Source organism: Petromyzon marinus, chromosome 72, assembly GCF_048934315.1.
Source record: "Petromyzon marinus isolate PM22_M1 ecotype Great Lakes invasive population chromosome 72, UKy_Petmar_22M1.pri1.0, whole genome shotgun sequence".
In the NCBI taxonomy this organism is placed as follows: Eukaryota; Metazoa; Chordata; class Hyperoartia; order Petromyzontiformes; family Petromyzontidae; genus Petromyzon; species Petromyzon marinus.
The window spans coordinates 6,587,045-6,614,311 of record NC_133738.1 but is presented as its reverse complement, the minus strand read 5'-3'; the positions used below and the strand labels follow the sequence as shown (position 1 = coordinate 6,614,311).

Genomic DNA, 27,267 nt, shown 5'->3' with positions numbered 1-27,267 from the left:
TAATGTGGCTGCTGATGATGCTACTGATGATGATGATGCTACTGATGATGATGCTACTGATGATGCTACTGTTGATGATGATGATCCTGCTGATAATTATAATGTGGCTGCTGATGATGCTACTGATGATGATGCTTCCGATGAAGATGATGCTGCTGATGAAGATGATGGTACTGATGATGATGCTACTGATGATGCTAGTGATGATGATGCTACTGATGATGATGCTACTGATGATGATGATGCTACTGATGATGATGCTACTGATGATGATGCTACTGATGATGATGATGCTACTGATGATGATGCTACTAATGATGATGCTATCGATGATGATGCTAGTGATGATGATGCTACTGATGATGATGATGATGATGCTACTGATGATGATGCTACTGATGATGATGCTACTGATGATGATGCTACTGATGATGATGATGCTACTGATGATGATGCTACTGATGATGCTTCTACTGCTGATGATGATGCGACTGATGATGATGATGCTACTGATGATGCTACTGATGATGATGATGCTACTGATGATGATGATGCTACTGATGATGATGCTACTGATGATGATGATGTTACTGATGATGATGATGCTACTGATGATGATGATGCTACTAATGATGATGATGCTACTGATGATGATGCTACTGATGATGATGCTACTGATGATGATGCCAGTGATGATGATGCTACTGATGATGATGATGCTACTGATGATGATGATGCTACTGATGATGATGCTACTGATGATGATGCTACTGATGATGATGATGCTACTGATGATGATGCTACTGATGATGATGATGCTACTGATGATGATGCTACTGATGATGATGATGCTACTGATGATGCTTCTCCTGCTGCAGGGTCATGGTGCTCTGCCCTACGACCCAGGCGCCCTGCAGTGGGACTCAGCTCACAGCACCAACGCCCAGCAGCGCTACTGCTACTGTGGGGGGCGCGGAGAGTGAGCACCATCACCAGTATCATCATCATCATCTGTATCATCATCACCAGTAGTAGTATCATCACCAGTATCATCATCATCATCAGTAGTAGTATCATCACCAGTATCATCATCATCATCAGTAGTATCATCACCAGTAGTAGTATCATCATCACCAGTAGTAGTATCATCATCACCAGTAGTAGTATCATCATCACCAGTAGTAGTAGTATCATCATCACCAGTAGTAGTAGTACTAGTATCATCATCATCAGTAGTAGTATCATCATCATCAGTAGTAGTATCATCACCAGTAGTAGTAGTATCATCATCAGTAGTAGTATCATCACCAGTAGTAGTATCATCATCATCAATAGTAGTATCATCATCACCAGTAGTAGTATCATCATCAGTAATAGTAGTATCATCATCACCAGTAGTAGTATCATCATGACCAGTAGTAGTATCATCATCACCAGTAGTATCATCATCATCAGTAGTAGTATCATCATCAGTAGTAGTATCATCATCACCAGTAGTATCATCATCAGTGGTAGTATCATCATCATCAGTAGTAGTATCATCATCATCATCATCACAAGTATCATCATCATCATCATCAGTAGTAGTATTATCATCAGTAGTAGTATTATCATCATCAGTAGTAGTATCATCATCAGTAGTAGTATCATCATCAGTAGTAGTATCATCATCACCAGCAGTCGTAGTACTAGTATCATCATCATCAGTAGTAGTATCATCATCATCAGTAGTATCATCACCATCAGTACTAGTATCATCATCATCATCAGTAGCATCATCATCAGTAGTAGTAGTATCATCATCAGTAGCACCATCACCAGCAGTCGTAGTACTAGTATCATCACCAGTAGTAGTATCATTATCATCAGTAGTAGTATCATCATCATCATCAGTAGTAGTATCATTATCATCAGTAGTATCATCATCATCAGTAGTAGTATCATCATCACCAGTAGTATCATCATCATCATCAGTAGTAGTATCATCACCAGTAGTAGTATCATCATCACCAGTAGTAGTATCATCATCACCAGTAATAGTAGTATCATCATCACCAGTAATAGTAGTATTATCATCACCAGTAGTAGTATCATGACCAGTAGTATCATCATCAGTAGTATCATCATCATCAGTAGTAGTATCATCATCAGTAGTATCATCATCATCACCAGTAGTAGTATCATCATCAGTAGTAGTATCATCATCAGTAGTATCATCATCAGTAGTAGTATCATCATCAGTAGTATCATCATCACCAGTAGTAGTATCATCACCAGTAGTCGTAGTACTAGTATCATCATCATCAGTAGTAGTATCATCATCATCACCAGCAGTCGTAGTACTAGTATCATCATCATCAGTAGTAGTAGTATCATCATCAGTAGTAGTATCATCATCATCATCATGATCAGTAGTATCATCATCATCAGTAGTAGTATCATCATCATAAGTAGTAGTAGTATCATCATCATCACCAGTAGTAGTATCATGATCATCAGTAGTAGTAGTATCATCATCAGTAGTAGTATCATCATCAGTAATAGTAGTATCATCATCATCATCATCAGTAGTAGTAGTATCATCATCAGTAGTAGTAGTAGTATCATCATAAGTAGTATCATCATCACCAATATCATCATCAGTAGTAGTATTATCATCATCAGTAGTAGTATCATCATCAGTAGTAGTACCATCATCACCAGCAGTCGTAGTACTAGTATCATCATCAGTAGTAGTATCATCATCATCCTCAGTAGTAGTATCATCACCAGTAGTAGTATCATCATCACCAGCAGTCGTAGTACTAGTATCATGATCATCAGTAGTAGTATCATTATCATCAGTAGTAGTATCATCATCATCAGTAGTAGTATCATTATCATCAGTAGTAGTATCATCATCACCAGTAGTAGTATCATCATCATCAGTAGTAGTATCATGATCCGTAGTAGTATCATCATCACCAGTAGTAGTAGTATCATCATCACCAGTCGTAGTATCATCATCACCAGTAGTAGTATCATCATCATCAGTAGTAGAATCATCATCAGTAGTAGTATCATCATCATCATCATCACCAGTAGTATCATCATCAGTAGTAGTATCATCATCATCAGTACTAGTAGTATCATCATCATCACCAGTTTCATCATCAGTAGTAGTATCATCATCATCACCAGTAGTAGTATCATCATCACCAGCAGTCGTACTAGTATCATCATCATCATCAGTAGTAGTATCATTATCATCAGTAGTAGTATCATTATCATCAGTAGTAGTATCATCATCATCAGTAGTAGTATCATCATCACCAGTAGTAGTATCATCATCAGTAGTAGTATCATCATCAGTAGCAGTATCATCATCATCATCAGTAGTAGTAGTAGTATCATCATCAGTATTAGTATCATCACCATCAGTACTAGTATCATCATCATCATCATCAGTAGCATCATCATCAGTAGTAGTAGTATCATCATCATCAGTAGCACCATCACCAGCAGTCGTAGTACTAGTATCATCACCAGTAGTAGTATCATTATCATCAGTAGTAGTATCATCATCAGTAGTAGTATGATCATCACCATCAGTAGTAGTATCATCATAATCAGTCGTAGTACTAGTATCATCATCATCACCAGTAGTATCATCATCACCAGTAGTAGTATCATCATCAGTAGTAGTATCATCATCAGTAGCAGTATCATCATCATCAGTAGTAGTAGTATCATCATCAGTATTAGTATCATCACCATCAGTACTAGTATCATCATCATCATCAGTAGCATCATCATCAGTAGTAGTAGTATCATCATCATCAGTAGCACCATCACCAGCAGTCGTAGTACTAGTATCATCACCAGTAGTAGTATCATTATCATCAGTAGTAGTATCATCATCAGTAGTAGTATGATCATCACCATCAGTAGTAGTATCATCATAATCAGTATTAGTACTAGTATCATCATCATCAGTAGTAGTATCATCATCACCAGTAGTAGTAGTATCATCATCAGTAGTATCATCACCAGTAGTAGTATCATCATCACCAGTAGTAGTATCATCATCACCAGTAGTACATCATCACCAGTAGTAGTAGTATCATCATCACCAGTAGTAGTAGTACTAGTATCATCATCATCAGTAGTAGTATCATCATGATCATCATCAGTAGTAGTATCATCACCAGTAGTAGTAGTATCATCATCAGTAGTAGTATCATCACCAGTAGTAGTATCATCATCACCAGTAGTAGTATCATCATCAGTAGTAGTATCATCATCAGTAGCAGTATCATCATCATCAGTAGTAGTAGTATCATCATCAGTATTAGTATCATCACCATCAGTACTAGTATCATCATCATCAGTAGTAGTATCATCATCATCATCAGTAGTAGTATCATCACCAGTAGTAGTAGTATCATCATCAGTAGTAGTATCATCACCAGTAGTATCATCATCACCAGTAGTAGTATCATCATCAGTAGTAGTATCATCATCAGTAGCAGTATCATCATCATCAGTAGTAGTAGTATCATCATCAGTATTAGTATCATCACCATCAGTACTAGTATCATCATCATCATCAGTAGCATCATCATCAGTAGTAGTAGTATCATCATCATCATCAGTAGCACCATCACCAGCAGTCGTAGTACTAGTATCATCACCAGTAGTAGTATCATTATCATCAGTAGTAGTATCATCATCAGTAGTAGTATGATCATCACCATCAGTAGTAGTATCATCATAATCAGTAGTAGTACTAGTATCATCATCATCATCAGTAGTAGTATCATCATCACCAGTAGTAGTAGTATCATCATCAGTAGTATCATCACCAGTAGTAGTATCATCATCACCAGTAGTAGTATCATCATCACCAGTAGTAGTATCATCATCACCAGTAGTAGTAGTACTAGTATCATCATCATCAGTAGTAGTATCATCATCATCATCATCAGTAGTAGTATCATCACCAGTAGTAGTAGTATCATCATCAGTAGTAGTATCATCACCAGTAGTAGTATCATCATCATCAGTAGTAGTATCATCATCACCAGTAGTAGTATCATCATCAGTAGTAGTAGTATCATCATCACCAGTAGTAGTATCATCATGACCAGTAGTAGTATCATCATCACCAGTAGTATCATCATCATCAGTAGTAGTATCATCATCAGTAGTAGTATCATCATCACCAGTAGTATCATCATCATCAGTGGTAGTATCATCATCATCAGTAGTAGTATCATCATCATCATCACCAGTATCATCATCATCATCAGTAGTAGTATTATCATCATCAGTAGTAGTATCATCATCAGTAGTAGTATCATCATCAGTAGTAGTATCATCATCACCAGCAGTCGTAGTACTAGTATCATCATCAGTAGTAGTATCATCATCATCAGTAGTATCATCACCATCAGTACTAGTATCATCATCATCAGTAGCATCATCATCAGTAGTAGTAGTATCATCATCATCAGTAGCACCATCACCAGCAGTCGTAGTACTAGTATCATCACCAGTAGTAGTATCATTATCATCAGTAGTAGTATCATCATCATCAGTAGTAGTATCATTATCATCAGTAGTAGTATCATCATCATCAGTAGTAGTATCATCATCACCAGTAGTATCATCATCATCAGTAGTAGTATCATCACCAGTAGTATCATCATCACCAGTAGTAGTATCATCATCACCAGTAATAGTAGTATCATCATCACCAGTAATAGTAGTATCATCATCACCAGTAGTAGTATCATGACCAGTAGTAGTATCATGACCAGTAGTAGTATCATCATCAGTAGTATCATCATCACCAGTAGTAGTATCATCATCAGTAGTAGTATCATCATCAGTAGTATCATCATCATCAGTAGTAGTATCATCATCAGTAGTATCATCATCACCAGTAGTAGTATCATCACCAGTAGTCGTAGTACTAGTATCATCATCATCAGTAGTAGTATCATCATCATCACCAGCAGTCGTAGTACTAGTATCATCATCATCAGTAGTAGTAGTATCATCATCAGTAGTAGTATCATCATCATCATCATGATCAGTAGTATCATCATCATCAGTAGTAGTATCATCATCATAAGTAGTAGTAGTATCATCATCACCAGTATTAGTATCATGATCATCAGTAGTAGTAGTATCATCATCAGTAGTAGTATCATCATCATCAGTAATAGTAGTATCATCATCATCAGTAGTAGTAGTATCATCTTCATCAGTAGTAGTATCATCATAAGTAGTATCATCATCATCACCAGTATCATCATCAGTAGTAGTATTATCATCATCAGTAGTAGTATCATCATCAGTAGTAGTACCATCATCACCAGCAGTCGTAGTACTAGTATCATCATCAGTAGTAGTATCATCATCATCCTCAGTAGTAGTATCATCACCAGTAGTAGTATCATCATCACCAGCAGTCGTAGTACTAGTATCATGATCATCAGTAGTAGTATCATTATCATCAGTAGTAGTATCATCATCATCAGTAGTAGTATCATTATCATCAGTAGTAGTATCATCATCACCAGTAGTAGTATCATCATCATCAGTAGTAATATCATGATCAGTAGTAGTATCATCATCACCAGTAGTAGTAGTATCATCATCACCAGTCGTAGTATCATCATCACCAGTAGTAGTATCATCATCATCAGTAGTAGAATCATCATCAGTAGTAGTATCATCATCATCATCACCAGTAGTATCATCATCAGTAGTAGTATCATCATCAGTACTAGTAGTATCATCATCATCACCAGTTTCATCATCAGTAGTAGTATCATCATCATCACCAGTAGTAGTATCATCATCACCAGCAGTCGTAGTACTAGTATCATCATCAGTAGTATCATTATCATCAGTAGTAGTATCATTATCATCAGTAGTAGTATCATCATCATCAGTAGTAGTATCATCATCACCAGTAGTATCATCATCACCAGTAGTATCATCATCACCAGTAGTATCATCATCAGTAGTATCATCATGACCAGTAGTAGTAGTATCATCACCAGTAGTAGTATCATCATCACCAGTAGTAGTATCATCATCACCAGTAGTATCATCATGACCGGTAGTAGTAGTATCATCATGACCAGTAGTTGTAGTGTCATCATGACCAGTAGTAGTATCATCACCAGAAGTAGTATCAGTAGTAGTAGCATCAGCAGGATCAGCATCAGCAGCAGCACCCCGTGTCTCTCTCACCGTGTCTCTCTCACCCCGTGTCTCTCTCTCACCGTGTCTCTCTCACCCCGTGTCTATATCTCACCATGTCTCTTACCCCGTGTCCCTCCCTCACCGTGTCACTCTCACGCCGTGTCTCTCTAACCCTGTGTCTCTCTCACCCCGTGTCTCTCTAACCCCGTGTCTCTCTCACCATGTCTCTGTCACCATGCCTCTTACCCCATGTCTCTCTCACCCCGTGTCTCTCTCACCCCGTGTCTCTCTCACCGTGTCTCTCTCACCATGTCTCTCTCACCCCGTGTCTCTCTCACCATGCCTCTTACCCCGTGTCTCTCTCACCCCTTGTCTCTCTCACCGTGTCTCTCTCACCCCGTGTCTCTCTCACCGTGTCTCTCTCACCATGTCTCTAACCCCGTCTCTCTCACCCCGTGTCTCTCTCACCCCGTGTCTCTCTCACCCCGTGTCTCTCTCACTCCGTGTGTCTCTCACCCCGTGTCTCTCTCACCGTGTCTCTCACCCCATGTCTCTCACCCCGTGTCTCTCTCACCCCGTGTCTCTCACCCCGTGTCTCTCTCTCCCCGTATCTCTCTCTCACCCCGTGTCCCCGTGTTTCTCTCACCCCGTGTCTCTCTCTCACCCCGTGTCTCTCTCACCCCGTGTGCCTCACCCCGTGTCTCTCTCACCCCGTGTCTCTCTCACCCCGTGTCTCTCTCACCCCGTGTGTCTCTCTCTCCCCGTGTCTCTCTCACCCCGTGTCCCCGTGTCTCTCTCACCCCGTGTCTCTCTCTCACCCTGTGTCTCTCTCACCCCATGTCTCTCACCCCGTGTCCCTCTCACCCCCTCTCTCTCTCTCACCCCGTGTTTCTCTCACCCCGTGTCTCTCTCTCACTCCCGTGTTTCTCTCTCACCGTGTCTCTCTCTCACCCTGTGTCTCTCTCTCTCACCCCGTGTCTCTCTCACCCCGTGTCTCTCTCACCCCGTGTGTCTCTCTCTCCCCGTGTCTCTCTCACCCCGTGTCTCTCTCACCCCGTGTCTCTCTCACCCCGTGTCTCTCTCTCACCCCGTGTCTCTCTCACCCCGTGTCTCTCTCTCTCACCCCATGTCTCTCTCACCCCGTGTCTCTCTCACCCCGTGTGTCTCTCTCTCCCCGTGTCTCTCTCACCCCGTGTCTCTCTCACCCCGTGTCTCTCTCACCCCGTGTCTCTCTCTCACCCCGTGTGTCTCTCTCTCCCCGTGTCTCTCTCTCACCCCGTGTCTCTCTCACCCCGTGTCTCTCTCTCACCCCGTGTCTCTCTCTCACCCCGTGTCTCTCTCACCCCGTGTCTCTCTCACCCCATGTCTCTCTCTCACCCCGTGTCTCTCTCGCCCCGTGTCTCTCTCGCTCCGTGTCTCTCTCACCCTGTCTCTCTCTCACCCCGTGTGTCTCTCTCTCCCCGTGTCTCTCTCTCACCCCGTGTCCCCGTGTCTCTCTCACCCCGTGTCTCTCTCTCACCCCGTCTCTCTCTCACCCCGCGTCTCTCTCTCACCCCGTGTCTCTCTCACTCACCCCGTGTCTCTCTCACCCCGTGTCTCTCTCACCCCGTGTCCCCATGTCTCTCTCACCCCCTCTCTCTCTCTCTCTCATCCCGTGTCTCTCTCACTCACCCCGCGTCTCTCTCTCTCCGCGTGTCTCTCTCTCACCCCGTGTCTATCTCACCCCGTGTCTCTCTCTCACCCCGTGTCCCCGTGTCTCTCACCGTGTCTCTCTCTCTCACCGTGTCTCTCTCACCCCGTGTCTCTCTCACCCCGTGTCTCTCTCTCACCCCGTGTGTCTCTCTCTCCCCGTGTCTCTCTCTCACCCCGTGTCTCTCTCTCACCCCGTGTGTCTCTCTCACCCCGTGTGTCTCTCTCTCCCCGTGTCTCTCTCTCACCCCGTGTCTCTCACCCCGTGTCTCTCTCACCCCGTGTCTCTCTCTCTCACCCCGTGTCTCTCACTCACCCCGTGTCTCTCTCACCCCGTGTCTCTCACCGTGTCTCTCTCACCCCGTGTCTCTCTCTCACCCCGTGTCTCTCTCTCACCCCGTGTCTCTCTCTCTCACCCCGTGTCTCTCACCCCCTGTCTCTCTCACCGTGTCTCTCACCCCGTGTCTCTCTCTCACCCCGTGTCTCTGTGTCTCTCTCACCCCCTCTCTCTCTCCCCGTGTCTCTCTCACCCCCTCTCTCTCTCCCCGTGTCTCTCTCACCGTGTCTCTCTCACCGTGTCTCTCACTCCCGTGTCTCTCACCCCGTGTCTCTCTCTCACCCCGTGTCTCTCTCTCTTACCCCGTGTTTCTAACCCGTGTCTTTCACCCCGTGTCTCTCTCTCTCTCTCTCACCCCGTGTCTCTCTCACTCACCCCGTGTCTTTCTCACCCCGTGTCTCTCACCGTGTCTCTCTCACCCCGTGTCTCTCTCTCACCGTGTCTCACCCCGTGTCTCTCTCACCCCGTGTCTCTCTCTCACCCCGTGTCTCTCTCTCACCCCGTGTCTCTCCCTTACCCCGTGTCTCTAGCCCCGTGTCTCTCTCACCATGTCTCTCTCTCACCCCGTGTCTCTCTCACCCCGTGTCTCTCTCTCACCCGTGTCTCTCTCTCACCCGTGTCTCTCTCTCACCCCGTGTCTCTCTCTCTCACCCCGTGTCTCTCTCTCACCCCGTGTCTCTCTCTCACCCCGTGTCTCTCTCACCCCGTGTCTCTCTCTCACCGTGTCTCTCTCTCACCGTGTCTCTCTCACCCCGTGTCTCTCTCACCCCGTGTCTCTCTCTCGCCGTGTCTCTCACCGTGTCTCTCCCTCTCACCCGCGTCTCTCTCTCACCCCGTGTCTCTCTAACCCCGTGTCTCTCTCTCCCCGTGTCTCTCTCTCGCCGTGTCTCTCTCTCGCCGTGTCTCTCTCACCGTGTCTCTCTCTCACCCCGTGTCTCTCTCTCACCGTGTCTCTCTCACCCCGTGTCTCTCTCTCTCTCTCACCCCGTGTCTCTTTCTCTCACTGCGTCTCTCTCTCACCCTTCTCACCCCGTGTCTCTCTCTCACCGTGTCTCTCTCTCACCCCGTGTCTCTCACCCCGTGTCTCTCACCCCGTGTCTCTCTCACCCCGTGTCTCTCTCACCCCGTGTCTCTCTCACCCCGTGTCTCTCTCGCACCATGTCTCTCTCTCACCCCGTGTCTCTCTCACCATGACTCTCTCTCACCCCGTGTTTCTAGCCCCGTGTCTCTCTCTCACCCCGTGTCTCTGTGTCTCTCTCTCACCCCGTGTCTCTCTAACCCCGTGTCTCTCTCTCGCCGTGTCTCTCACCGTGTCTCTCTCTCACCCCGTGTCTCTCACTCTCACCCCGTGTCTCTGTGTCTCTCGCTCACCCCGTGTCTCTCACCCCGTGTCCCCGTGTCTCTCTCTCACCCCGTGTCTCTGTGTCTCTCTCTCACCCCGTGTCTCTCACCCCATGTCCCCGTGTCTCTCTCTCACCCCGTGTCTCTGTGTCTCTCTCTCACCCCGTGTCTCTCTCTCACCCCGTGTCTCTCTCTCACCCCGTGTCCCCGTGTCTCTCTCTCACCCCGTGTCTCTCTCTCACCCCGTGTCTCTCTCACCCCACGTCTCTCTCACCCCCTGTCTCTCTCACCCCGTGTGTCTCTCTCTCCCCGTGTCTCTCTCACCGTGTCTCTCTCACCCTGTGTCTCTCTCCCCGCGTCTCTCTTTCACCCCGTGTCTCTCTTTCTCACCCCGTGTCTCTCTCACCCCGTGTCTCTCTCTCACCGTGTCTCTAGCCCCGTGTCTCTCACCGTGTCTCTCTCACCCCGTGTCTCTCTCACCCCACGTCTCTCTCTCACCCCGTGTCTCTCTCACCCCGTGTTTCTCTCACCCCGTGTCTCTCTCTCACCGTGTCTCTAGCCCCGTGTCTCTCACCGTGTCTCTCTCACCCTGTGTCTCTCTCACCCCACGTCTCTCTCTCACCCCGTGTCTCTCTCACCCCGTGTCTCTCTCTCACCCCGTGTCTCTCTCACCCCACGTCTCTCTCTCACCCCGTGTCTCTCTCACCCCGTGTATCTCTCACCGTGTCTCTCTCACCGTGTCTCTCTCTCACCGTGTCTCTCTCACCCCGTGTCTCTCTCCCCGTGTCTCTCTCTCACCCCGTGTCTCTCTCACCCCGCGTCTCTCTCTCACCCCATGTCTCTCTCACCCCGTGTCTCTCTCACCCCGTGTCTCTCTCTCATCCCGTGTCTCTCTCTCACCTCGTGTCTCTCTCTCACCCCGTGTCTCTCTCTCACCCCGTGTCTCTTTCTCACCCCATGTCTCTCTCTCACCCCGTGTCTCTCACCCCGTGTCTCTCTCTCACCCGTGTCTCTCACCCCATGTCTCTCTCTCACCCCGTGTCTCTCACCCCATGTCTCTCTCTCACCCCGTGTCTCTCACCCCATGTCTCTCTCTCACCCCGTGTCTCTCACCCTGTGTCTCTCTCTCACCGTGTCTCTCTCTCACCGTGTCCCCGTGTCTCACCCCGTGTCTCTCACCCTGTGTCTCTCTCTCACCGTGTCTCTCTCTCTCACCGTGTCTCCTTCTCTCACCCCCTGTCTCTCTCACCGTGTCTCTCTCTCTCTCTCACCGTGTCTCTCTCTCACCCCGTGTCCCCGTGTCTCTCTCTCTCTCTTTCACCGTGTCTCTCTCTCACCCCGTGTCCCCGTGCCTCTCTCTCACCCCGTGTCTCTCACCCCATGTCTCTCTCTCACCCCGTGTCTCTCTCACCATGTCTCTCTCACCCCGTGTCTCTCTCACCTCGTGTCTCTCTCTCACCCCGTGTCTTTGTCTCACCCCGTCTCTCTCTCACCCCGTGTCTCTCTCTCACCCCGTGTCTCTCTCACCCCGTGTCTCTCTCACCCCGTGTCTCTCTCTCACCCCGTGTCTCTCTCAGCCCGCGTCTCTCTCTCACCCTGTGTCTCTCTCACCCCGTGTCTTTCTCACCCCGTGTCTCTCTCTCACCCCGTGTTCCCGTGTCTCTCTCTCACCCCGTGTCTCTCTCTCACCCCGTGTCTCTCTCACCTCGTGTCTCTCTCACCCCGTGTGTCTCTCTCTCCCCGTGTCTCTCTCTCACCCCGTGTCTCTCACCCCGTGTCTCCCTCTCACCCCGTGTCTCTCTCTCACCCCGTGTCCCCGTGTCTCTCCCTCTCACCGTGTCTCTCTCTCACCCCGTGTCCCCGTGTCTCTCTCTCTCACCGTGTCTCTCTCTCACCCCGTGTCTCTCTCTCTCACCGTGTCTCTCTCTGACCCCGTGTCTCTCACCGTGTCTCTCACCCCGTGTGTCTCTCTTACCCCGTGTCTCTCTCTCACCCCGTGTCTCTCTCACCGTGTCTCTCTCTCTCACCCCGTGTCCCCATGTCTCTCTCTCACCGTGTCTCTCTCTCACCCCGTGTCTCTCTCACCCCGTGTCTCTCTCACCCCGTGTCTCTCTCTCTCACCCCGTGTCTCTCTCTCACCCCGTGTCTTTCTCTCACCCCGTGTCTCTCTCTCACCCCGTGTCTCTCTCAGTCTCACCGTGTCTCTCTCTCTCACCGTGTCTCTCTCTCACCCCGTGTCTCTCTCACCCCGTGTCTCTCTCACCCCGTGTCTCTCTCACCCCGTGTCTCTCTCTCTCTCACCGTGTCTCGCTCTCTCACCGTGTCTCTCTCTCTCTCACCCCGTGTCTCTCACCGTGTCTCTCTCTCACCCCGTGTCTCTCACCGTGTCTCTCTCTCACCCCGTGTCTCTCTCTCACCCCGTGTCCTCGTGTCTCTCTCACCGTGTCTCTCTCTCACCGTCTCTCTCTCTCACCCCGTGTCTCTCTCTCACCCCGTGTCTCTCTCACCCTGTGTCCCCGTATCTCTCTCACCCCGTGTCTCTCTCACCCCGTGTCTCTCTCTCTCACCGTGTCTCTCTCTCTCACCGTGTCTCTCTCTCTCACCGTGTCTCTCTCCCCCCGTGTCTCTCTCTCACCCCGTGTCTCTCTCTCACCCAGTGTCTCTCTCTCTCTCACTGTGTCTCTCTCACCCCGTGTCTCTCTCACCCCGTATCTCTCTCTCTCACCCCGTGTCTCTCTCTCTCACCGTGTCTCTCTCTCACCGTGTCTCTCTTCTCTCACCGTGTCTCTCTCTCACCCCGTGTCTCTCACCGTGTCTCTCTCTCACCCCGTGTCTCTCTCTCACCGTGTCTCTCTCTCTCATCCCGTGTCTCTCTCTCTCATCCCGTGTCTCTCTCTCTCACCGTGTCTCTCTCTCACCCCGTGTCTCTCACCGTGTCTCTCTCTCACCCCGTGTCTCTCTCACCCCGTGTCTCTCTCTCTCACCCCGTGTCTCTCTCTCACCGTGTCTCTCTCTCACCGTGTCTCTCTCTCTCACCGTGTCTCTCTCTCACCCCGTGTCTCTCACCGTGTCTCTCTCTCTCACCCCGTGTCTCTCTCTCTCACCGTGTCTCTCTCTCACCCCGTGTCTCTCACCGTGTCTCTCTCACCCCGTGTCTCTCTCTCACCCCGTGTCTCTCTCTCACCCCGTGTCTCTCTCTCACCCCGTGTCTCTCTCTCACCCCGTGTCTCTCTCTCTCACCGTGTCTCTCACCGTGTCTCTCTCACCCCGTGTCTCTCTCACCCCGTGTCTCTCTCACCCCGTGTCTCTCTCACCCCGTGTCTCTCTCACTCACCCCGTGTCTCTCTCTCACCCCGTGTCTCTGTGTGTGCAGGTGGACCATGAAAATGTTGCAGTGTGGTTCGTGTCTTCAGTGGTTCCACGAGGGATGTGTGGCCTGCGTGGACACTCCGCTGCTCTACGGAGACAGGCACGGGGACATAGACACGGGACATAGACACGGGGACATAGACACGGGGACATAGACACGGGGACATAGACACGGGACATAGACACGGGGACATAGACACGGGACATAGACACGGGGACATAGACACGGGGACATAGACACGGGACATAGACACGGAGCACATAGACACGGGGACATAGACACGGGGACATAGACACGGGGACATAGACACGGGGACATAGACACGGGGACATAGACACGGGGACGTAGACACGGGGACATAGACACGGGACATAGACACGGGGACATAGACACGGGACATAGACACGGGACATAGACACGGGGACGTAGACACGGGGACGTAGACACGGGGACGTAGACACGGGACATAGACACGGGGACATAGACACGGGACATAGACACGGGGACATAGACACGGGGACGTAGACACGGGGACGTAGACACGGAGCATGTAGACACGGGGACGTAGACACGGAGACATAGACACGGGGACATAGACACGGGGACATAAACACGGGAACATAGACACGGGGACATAGACACGGAGACGTAGACACGGGGACATAGACACGGGGACATAGACACGGGGACATAGACACGGGGACATAGACACGGGGACATAGACACGGGGACATAGACACGGAGACATAGACACTCCACTGCTCTACGGAGACAGGCACGGGGACATAGACACGGGGACATAGACACGGGGACATAGACACGGGGACATAGACACGGGACATAGACACGGGGACATAGACACGGGACATAGACACGGGACATAGACACGGGGACATAGACACGGGACATAGACACGGGACATAGACACGGGGACATAGACACGGGACATAGACACGGGGACATAGACACGGGGACATAGACACGGGGACATAGACATGGGGACATAGACACTCCGCTGCTCTACGGAGACAGGCACGGGGACATAGACACGGGACATAGACACGGGGACATAGACACGGGGACATAGACACGGGGACATAGACACGGGGACATAGACACGGGGACATAGACACGGGGACATAGACACGGGGACATAGACACGGGAACATAGACACGGGACATAGACACGGGACATAGACACGGGACATAGACACGGACGTGTAGACACGGGGACGTAGACACGGGGACATAGACACGGGGACGTAGACACGGGGACATAGACACGGGACATAGACACGGGGACATAGACACGGGGACATAGACACGGGGACATAGACACGGGGACATAGACACGGGACATAGACACGGGGACATAGACACGGGGACATAGACACTCCGCTGCTCTACGGAGACAGGCTCGGACACGTAGACACGGGGACATAGACACGGGGACATAGACACGGGGACGTAGACACGGACACATAGACACGGGGACATAGACACGGGGACATAGACACGGGGACATAGACACGGGGACATAGACACGGGGACATAGACACGGGGACATAGACACTCCGCTGCTCTACGGAGACAGGCACGGGGACATAGACACGGGGACATAGACACGGGGACATAGACACGGGGACGTAGACACGGGGACGTAGACACGGGGACATAGACACGGGGACGTAGACACGGGGACGTAGACACGGGCATATAGACACGGAGCACGTAGACGCGGGGACGTAGACACGGGGACATAGACACGGGGACATAGACACTCCGCTGCTCTGCGGAGACAGGCACGGGGACATAGACACGGGGACATAGACACGGAGACGTAGACACGGAGCACGTAGACACGGGGACATAGACACGGGGACATAGACACGGGGACGTAGACACGGACACGTAGACACGGGGACATAGACACGGGGACATAGACACGGGGACATAGACACGGAGACATAGACACGGGGACATAGACACGGGGACGTAGACGCGGTGACATAGACACGGGCACATAGACACGGAGACATAGACACGGGCACATAGACACGGAGACATAGACACGGGGACGTAGACACGGGGACATAGACACGGGGACATAGACACGGAGACATAGACATGGGGACGTAGACACGGGGACACAGACACGGGGACGTAGACACGGGTACATAGACACGGGGACATAGACACGGGGACATAGACACGGAGACATAGACACGGGACATAGACACGGGGACATAGACACGGGTACATAGACACGGGGACGTAGACACGGGACATAGACACGGGGACATAGACACGGGACATAGACACGGGACATAGACACGGGGAGACAGGCACGGGGACGTAGACACGGGACATAGACACGGGGACATAGACACGGGGACGTAGACACGGGGAAATAGACACGGGGACATAGACACGGAGACTTAGACACGGAGACATAGACACGGAGACATAGACACGGGGACATAGACACGGGGACACGTAGACACGGGGACATAGACACGGGGACGTAGACACGGGGATGTAGACACGGGGACATAGACACGGGGACATAGACACTCCGCTGCTCTACGGAGACAGGCACGGACACGTAGACACGGGGACATTGACACGGGGACATAGACACGGGGACGTAGACACGGACACGTAGACACGGGGACATAGACATGGGGACATAGACACGGGGACATAGACACGGGGACATAGACACTCCGCTGCTCTACGGAGACAGGCATGGGGACATAGACACGGGGACATAGACACGGGGACATAGACACGGGGACGTAGACACGGGGACGTAGACACGGGGACATAGACACGGGGACATAGACACGGGGACGTAGACACGGGGACGTAGACACGGGCATATAGACACGGAGCACGTAGACGCGGGGACGTAGACACGGGGACATAGACACGGGGACATAGACACAGAGACATAGACACGGGGACATAGACACGGAGACGTAGACACGGAGACATAGAGTCGGAGACATAGACACGGGGACATAGACACGGAGACGTAGACACGGACACGTAGACACGGGGACATAGACACGGGGACATAGACACGGGGACGTAGACACGGGGACATAGACACGGAGACATAGACACGGGGACATAGACACGGAGACGTAGACACGGGGACATAGACACGGAGACATAGACACGGGGACATAGACACGGAGACGTAGACACGGTGACGTAGACACGGGCACATAGACACGGAGACATAGACACGGGCACATAGACACGGAGACATAGACACGGGGACGTAGACACGGGGACATAGACACGGGGACATAGATACGGGGACATAGACACGGAGACATAGACACGTGGACGTAGACACGGGGACACAGACACGGGGACGTAGACACGGGGACGTAGACATGGGGACATAGACACGGGGACATAGACACGGAGACATAGACACGGGACATAGACACGGGGACATAGACACGGGGACGTAGACACGGGGACGTAGACACGGGACATAGACACGGGGACATAGACACGGGGACATAGACACGGGACATAGACACGGGGAGACAGGCACGGGGACGTAGACACGGGACATAGACACGGGGACATAGACACGGGGACATAGACACGGGGACATAGACACGGAGACTTAGACACGGAGACATAGACACGGGGACATAGACACGGGGACATAGACACGGGGACACGTAGACACGGGGACATAGACACGGGGACACAGACACGGGGACATAGACACGGGGACGTAGACACGGGGACATAGACACGGGGACGTAGACACGGGACATAGACACGGGGACATAGACACGGGGACATAGACACGGAGACATAGACACGGGGACATAGACACAGACGTGTAGACACGGGGACATAGACACGGGACATAGACACGGGGACATAAACACGGGGACATAGACACGGGGACGTAGACACGGGCACATAGACACGGAGACATAGACACGGGGACGTAGACACGGGGACATAGACACGGAGACATAGACACGGAGACATAGACATGGGGACGTAGACACGGGGACACAGACACGGGGACGTAGACACGGGTACATAGACACGGGGACATAGACACGGGGACATAGACACGGAGACATAGACACGGGACATAGACACGGGGACATAGACACGGGTACATAGACACGGGGACATAGACACGGGGACATAGACACGGAGACATAGACACGGAGACGTAGACACGGAGACATAGACACGGGGACATAGACACGGAGACGTAGACACGGGGACATAGACACGGGGACATAGACACGGAGACATAGACACGGAGACATAGACACGGAGACATAGACACGGGGACATAGACACGGGGACATAGACACGGAGACGTAGACACGGGGACATAGACACGGGGACATAGACACGGGGACATAGACACGGGGACGTAGACACGGGACATAGACACGGGGACGTAGACACGGAGACGTAGACACGGACGTGTAGACACGAGGACACAGACACGGGGACATAGACACGGAGACATAGACACGGGGACATAGACACGGGGACGTAGACACGGGACATAGACACGGGGACATAGACACGGGGACATAGACACGGAGACATAGACACGGGGACATAGACACAGACGTGTAGACACGGGGACATAGACACGGGACATAGACACGGGGACATAAACACGGGGACATAGACACGGGGACGTAGACACGGGGACATAGACACGGAGACATAGACACGGGCACATAGACACGGGGACATAGACACGGAGACATAGACACGGAGCACATAGACACGGAGCACGTAGACACGGGGACATAGACACGGAGACATAGACACAGAGACATAGACACGGGGACATAGACACGGAGACATAGACACGGGGACATAGACACGGAGACATAGACACGGGGACATAGACACAGAGACGTAGATACGGAGCACGTAGACACGGGGACATAGACACGGGGACATAGATACGGGGACGTAGACACGGACACGTAGACACGGGGACATAGACACGGGGACATAGACACGGGGACGTAGACACGGGGACATAGACACGGAGACATAGACACGGGGACATAGACACGGGGACATAGACACGGAGACGTAGACACGGTGACGTAGACACGGGCACATAGACACGGAGACATAGACACGGGCACATAGACACGGAGACATAGACACGGGGACATAGACACGGGGACATAGACACGGGGACATAGACACGGAGACATAGACACGGGGACATAGACACGGGGACGTAGACACGGGGACGTAGACACGGAGACGTAGACACGGAAACAAAGACACGGAGACATAGACACGGGGACGTAGACACGGGGACATAGACACGGGGACATAGACACGGGGACATAGACACGGAGACATAGACACGGAGACATAGACACGGGACATAGACACGGGGACATAGACACGGGGACATAGACACGGGGACGTAGACACGGGACATAGACACGGGGACATAGACACGGGGACATAGACACGGGACATAGACACGGGGAGACAGGCACGGGGACGTAGACACGGGACATAGACACGGGGACATAGACACGGGGACGTAGACACGGGGACATAGACACGGGGACATAGACACGGAGACTTAGACACGGAGACATAGACACGGGGACATAGACACGGGGACATAGACACGGGGACACGTAGACACGGGGACATAGACACGGGGACACAGACACGGGGACATAGACACGGGGACGTAGACACGGGGACGTAGACACGGGATATAGACACGGGGACATAGACACGGGGACATAGACACGGAGACATAGACACGAGGACATAAACACGGGGACATAGACACGGGGACGTAGACACGGGGACATAGACACGGAGACATAGACACGGGCACATAGACACGGGGACATAGACACGGAGACATAGAAACGGAGACATAGACACGGAGATATAGACACGGAGACATAGACACAGAGACATAGACACGGAGCACGTAGACACGGGGACATAGACACGGAGACATAGACACGGAGCACGTAGACACGGAGACGTAGACACGGGGATATAGACACGGGGACATAGACACGGAGACGTAGACACGGGGACATAGACACGGAGCACGTAGACACGGAGACATAGACACGGGGACATTGACACGGGGACGTAGACACGGAGACGTAGACACGGAGACATAGACACGGGGACATAGACACGGAGACGTAGACACGGGGACATAGACACGGGGACATAGACACGGAGACATAGACACGGAGACATAGACACGGAGACATAGACACGGGGACATAGACACGGGGACGTAGACACGGAGACGTAGACACGGGGACATAGACACGGGGACATAGACACGGGGACATAGACACGGGGACGTAGACACGGGACATAGACACGGGGACGTAGACACGGAGACGTAGACACGGACGTGTAGACACGAGGACACAGACACGGGGACATAGACACGGAGACATAGACACGGGGACATAGACACGGGGACGTAGACACGGGACATAGACACGGGGACATAGACACGGGGACATAGACACGGAGACATAGACACGGGGACATAGACACAGACGTGTAGACACAGGGACATAGACACGGGACATAGACACGGGGACATAAACACGGGGACATAGACACGGGGACGTAGACACGGGGACATAGACACGGAGACATAGACACGGGCACATAGACACGGGGACATAGACACGGAGACATAGACACGGAGACATAGACACGGAGACATAGACACGGGGACATAGACACAGAGACATAGACACGGAGCACGTAGACACGGAGACGTAGACACGGGGATATAGACACGGAAACATAGACACGGGGACATAGACACGGGGACATAGACACGGAGACATAGACACGGGGACATAGACACGGAGACATAGACACGGAGACGTAGACACGGGGACATAGACACGGAGACATAGACACGGAGCACGTAGACACGGAGACGTAGACACGGGGATATAGACACGGAGACATAGACACGGGGACATAGACACGGGGACATAGACACGGAGACATAGACACGGAGACGTAGACACGGAGACATAGACACGGGGACATAGACACGGAGACGTAGACACGGGGACATAGACACGGGGACATAGACACGGAGACATAGACACGGAGACATAGACACGGAGACATAGACACGGGGACATAGACACGGAGACGTAGACACGGGGACATAGACACGGGGACATAGACACGGGGACATAGACACGGGGACGTAGACACGGGACATAGACACGGGGACGTAGACACGGAGACGTAGACACGGACGTGTAGACACGAGGACATAGACACGGGGACATAGACACGGGGACATAGACACGGGGACATAGACACGGAGACATAGACACGGGGACATTGACACGGAGACATAGACACGGGCACATAGACACGGGGACGTAGACACGGGGACATAGACACGGGGACATAGACACGTAGCACGTAGACACAGAGACATAGACACGGGGACATAGACACGGAGACATAGACACGGGGACATAGACACGGGGACACAGACACGGGGACATAGACACGGAGACTTAGACACGGAGACATAGACACGGAGACATAGACACGGGGACGTAGACACGGGGACATAGACACGGAGACATAGAAACGGGCACATAGACACGGAGACATAGACACGGGGACGTAGACACGGGGACATAGACACGGAGACATAGAAACGGGCACATAGACACGGAGACATAGACACGGGGACGTAGACACGGGGACATAGACACGGGGACATAGACACGGAGCACGTAGACACGGAGACATAGACACGGGGACATAGACACGGTGACGTAGACACGGAGACATAGACACGGAGACATAGACATGGAGACATAGACACGGAGACATAGACACGGGGACATAGACACGGGGACATAGACACGGAGACATAGACACGGAAACATAGACACGGAGACACAGACACGGAAACATAGACACGGGGACACGGCAAACATAGACACGGAAACATAGACACGGGGACATAGACACGGGGACATAGACACGGAGACATAGACACGGAGACGTAGACACGGAGACGTAGACACGGGGACATAGACACGGAGACATAGACACGGGGACATAGACACGGAGACATAGACACGGAGACATAGACACGGGGACATAGACACGGGGACATAGACACGGAGACATAGACACAGGGACGTTGACACGGGGACATAGACACGGGGACATAGACACGGAGACATAGACACAGGGACGTAGACACGGGGACATAGACACGGGGACATAGACACGGGGACATAGACACGGAGACATAGACACTGGGACGTAGATACGGAGACGTAGACACGGGGACATAGACACGGGGACATAGACACGGACGTGTTGACACGGGGACATAGACACGGGGACATTGACACGGGGACGTAGACACGGAGACATAGACACGGAGACATAGACACGGAGACATAGACACGGAGACATAGACACGGAGACATAGACACGGAGACATAGACACAGAGACATAGACACGGAGCACGTAGACACTGAGACGTAGACACGGAGACATAGACACGGAGCACGTAGACACGGAGACGTAGACACGGGGATATAGACACGGAGACATAGACACGGGGACATAGACACGGAGACATAGACACGGGGACATAGACACGGGGACATAGACACGGAGACGTAGACACGGAGACGTAGACACGGGGACGTAGACACGGAGACGTAGACACGGAGACATAGACACGGGGACATAGACACGGAGACATAGACACGGGGACGTAGACACGGAGACGTAGACACGGAGACATAGACACGGAGACATAGACACGGAGACATAGACACGGGGACATAGACACGGAGACGTAGACACGGGGACGTAGACACGGGGACGTAGACACGGGGACATAGACACGGGGACATAGACACGGGGACATAGACACGGAGACATAGACACGGAGACATAGACACGGAGACATAGACACGGGGACGTAGACACGGGGACGTAGACACGGGGACATAGACACGGGGACATAGACACGGAGACATAGACACGGGGACATAGACACGGACGTGTAGACACGGGGACATAGACACGGAGACATAGACACGGGCACATAGACACGGGGACGTAGACACGGACGTGTAGACACGGGGACATAGACACGGGGACATAGACACGGAGACATAGACACGGAGACGTAGACACGGGGACATAGACACGGAGACGTAGACACAGAGACATAGACACGGGGACATAGACACGGGGACATAGAAACGGGCACATAGACACGGAGACATAGACACGGAAACATAGACACGGAAACATAGACACGGAAACATAGACACGGAGACATAGACACGGAGACATAGAAACGGGCACATAGACACGGAGACATAGACACGGAGACATAGACACGGGGACGTAGACACGGGGACATAGACACGGGGACATAGACACGGAGACATAGACACGGAGACATAGACACGGAAACATAGACACGGAAACATAGACACGGAAACATAGACACGGAGACATAGACACGGAAACATAGACACGGGGACATAGACATGGAGACATAGACACGGAAACATAGACACGGGGACATAGACACGGGGACATAGACACGGGGACATTGACACGGAAACATAGACACGGGGACATAGACACGGAGACTTAGACACGGGGACATAGACACGGAGACATAGACACGGAGACATAGACACGGAGACATAGACACGGAGACATAGACACCGGGACGTAGACACGGAGACGTAGACACGGGGACATAGACACGGGGACATAGACACGGAGACATAGACACGGGGACGTAGACACGGAGACATAGACACGGGGACATAGACACGGAGCACGTAGACACGGGGACATAGACACGGAGACATAGACACGGAGACATAGACACGGAGACATAGACACGGAGACATAGACACGGGGACATAGACACAGAGACAGACACGGAGCACGTAGACACGGGGACATAGACACGGAGACATAGACACGGAGCACGTAGACACGGAGACGTAGACACGGGGATATAGACACGGAGACATAGACACGGGGACATAGACACGGGGACATAGACACGTAGCATGTAGACACGGGGACATAGACACGGGGACGTAGACACGAAGACATAGACACGGAGACATAGACACGGGGACATAGACACGGAGACATAGACACGGGGACATAGACACGGAGACGTAGATACGGGGACATAGACACGGGGACATAGACACGGGGACATAGACACGGAGACATAGACACGGAGACATAGACACGGGGACATAGACACGGAGACATAGACACGGGGACATAGACACGGAGCACGTAGACACGGGGACATAGACACGGAGACATAGACACGGAGACATAGACACGGGGACATAGACACAGAGACATAGACACGGAGCACGTAGACACGGGGACATAGACACGGAGACATAGACACGGAGCACGTAGACACGGAGACGTAGACACGGGGATATAGACACGGAGACATAGACACAGAGACATAGACACGGGCACATAGACACGGAGACATAGACACGGGGACATAGACACGGGGACATAGACACGGGGACATAGACACGGGGATATAGACACGGAGACATAGACACGGAGACGTAGACACGGGGACATAGACACGGGGATATAGACACGGAGACATAGACACGGGGACGTAGACACGGGACATAGACACGGGGACATAGACACGGGGACATAGACACGGAGACATAGACACGGGGACATAGACACAGACGTGTAGACACGGGGACATAGACACGGGACATAGACACGGGGACATAAACACGGGGACATAGACACGGGGACGTAGACACGGGCACATAGACACGGAGACATAGACACGGGGACGTAGACACGGGGACATAGACACGGAGACATAGACACGGAGACATAGACATGGGGACGTAGACACGGGGACACAGACACGGGGACGTAGACACGGGTACATAGACACGGGGACATAGACACGGGGACATAGACACGGGGACATAGACACGGGGACATAGACACGGAGACATAGACACGGAGACATAGACACGGAGACATAGACACGGGGACGTAGACACGGGGACGTAGACACGGGGACATAGACACGGGGACATAGACACGGAGACATAGACACGGGGACATAGACACGGACGTGTAGACACGGGGACATAGACACGGAGACATAGACACGGGCACATAGACACGGGGACGTAGACACGGACGTGTAGACACGGGGACATAGACACGGGGACATAGACACGGAGACATAGACACGGAGACGTAGACACGGGGACATAGACACGGAGACGTAGACACAGAGACATAGACACGGGGACATAGACACGGGGACATAGAAACGGGCACATAGACACGGAGACATAGACACGGAAACATAGACACGGAAACATAGACACGGAAACATAGACACGGAGACATAGACACGGAGACATAGAAACGGGCACATAGACACGGAGACATAGACACGGAGACATAGACACGGGGACGTAGACACGGGGACATAGACACGGGGACATAGACACGGAGACATAGACACGGAGACATAGACACGGAAACATAGACACGGAAACATAGACACGGAAACATAGACACGGAGACATAGACACGGAAACATAGACACGGGGACATAGACATGGAGACATAGACACGGAAACATAGACACGGGGACATAGACACGGGGACATAGACACGGGGACATTGACACGGAAACATAGACACGGGGACATAGACACGGAGACTTAGACACGGGGACATAGACACGGAGACATAGACACGGAGACATAGACACGGAGACATAGACACGGAGACATAGACACCGGGACGTAGACACGGAGACGTAGACACGGGGACATAGACACGGGGACATAGACACGGAGACATAGACACGGGGACGTAGACACGGAGACATAGACACGGGGACATAGACACGGAGCACGTAGACACGGGGACATAGACACGGAGACATAGACACGGAGACATAGACACGGAGACATAGACACGGGGACATAGACACAGAGACATAGACACGGAGCACGTAGACACGGGGACATAGACACGGAGACATAGACACGGAGCACGTAGACACGGAGACGTAGACACGGGGATATAGACACGGAGACATAGACACGGGGACATAGACACGGGGACATAGACACGTAGCATGTAGACACGGGGACATAGACACGGGGACGTAGACACGAAGACATAGACACGGAGACATAGACACGGGGACATAGACACGGAGACATAGACACGGGGACATAGACACGGAGACGTAGATACGGGGACATAGACACGGGGACATAGACACGGGGACATAGACACGGAGACATAGACACGGAGACATAGACACGGGGACATAGACACGGAGACATAGACACGGGGACATAGACACGGAGCACGTAGACACGGGGACATAGACACGGAGACATAGACACGGAGACATAGACACGGGGACATAGACACAGAGACATAGACACGGAGCACGTAGACACGGGGACATAGACACGGAGACATAGACACGGAGCACGTAGACACGGAGACGTAGACACGGGGATATAGACACGGAGACATAGACACAGAGACATAGACACGGGCACATAGACACGGAGACATAGACACGGGGACATAGACACGGGGACATAGACACGGGGACATAGACACGGGGATATAGACACGGAGACATAGACACGGAGACGTAGACACGGGGACATAGACACGGGGATATAGACACGGAGACATAGACACGGAGACATAGACACGGGGACATAGACACGGGGACATAGACACGGGGACATAGACACGGGGACGTAGACACGGGGATATAGACACGGAGACATAGACACGGAGACGTAGACACGGGGACGTAGACACGGGAACATAGACACGGGGACATAGACACGGAGACATAGACACGGAGACATAGACACGGAGACATAGACACGGAGACATAGACACGGGGACGTAGACACGGAGACGTAGACACGGAGCACGTAGACACGGAGACGTAGACACGGGCACATAGACACGGGGACATAGACACGGAGACATAGACACGGAGCACGTAGACACGGAGACGTAGACACGGGCACATAGACACGGGGACATAGACACGGGCACTTAGACACGGAGACATAGACACGGGCACATAGACACGGGCTCATAGACACGGGCACATAGACACGGGCTCATAGACACGGGTTGATAGACACGAGGACATAGACACGGGCT

General features: G+C 51.6%; 1 protein-coding gene across 2 annotated transcripts in view; it reads left to right on the top strand.

Annotated features, from left to right (window-relative positions):
* LOC116957284 (PHD finger protein 1-like) overlaps positions 1–27,267 on the top strand; it is an 83,835-nt gene that overhangs the window by 26,280 nt on the left and 30,288 nt on the right. For both annotated transcript variants that reach the window (XM_076055722.1, XM_076055721.1), the window contains 2 exons: positions 879–979; positions 13,941–14,036. In XM_076055722.1, the coding sequence (XP_075911837.1) occupies positions 879–979; positions 13,941–14,036 (197 nt within the window). The remainder of the gene's footprint in view (positions 1–878; positions 980–13,940; positions 14,037–27,267) is intronic.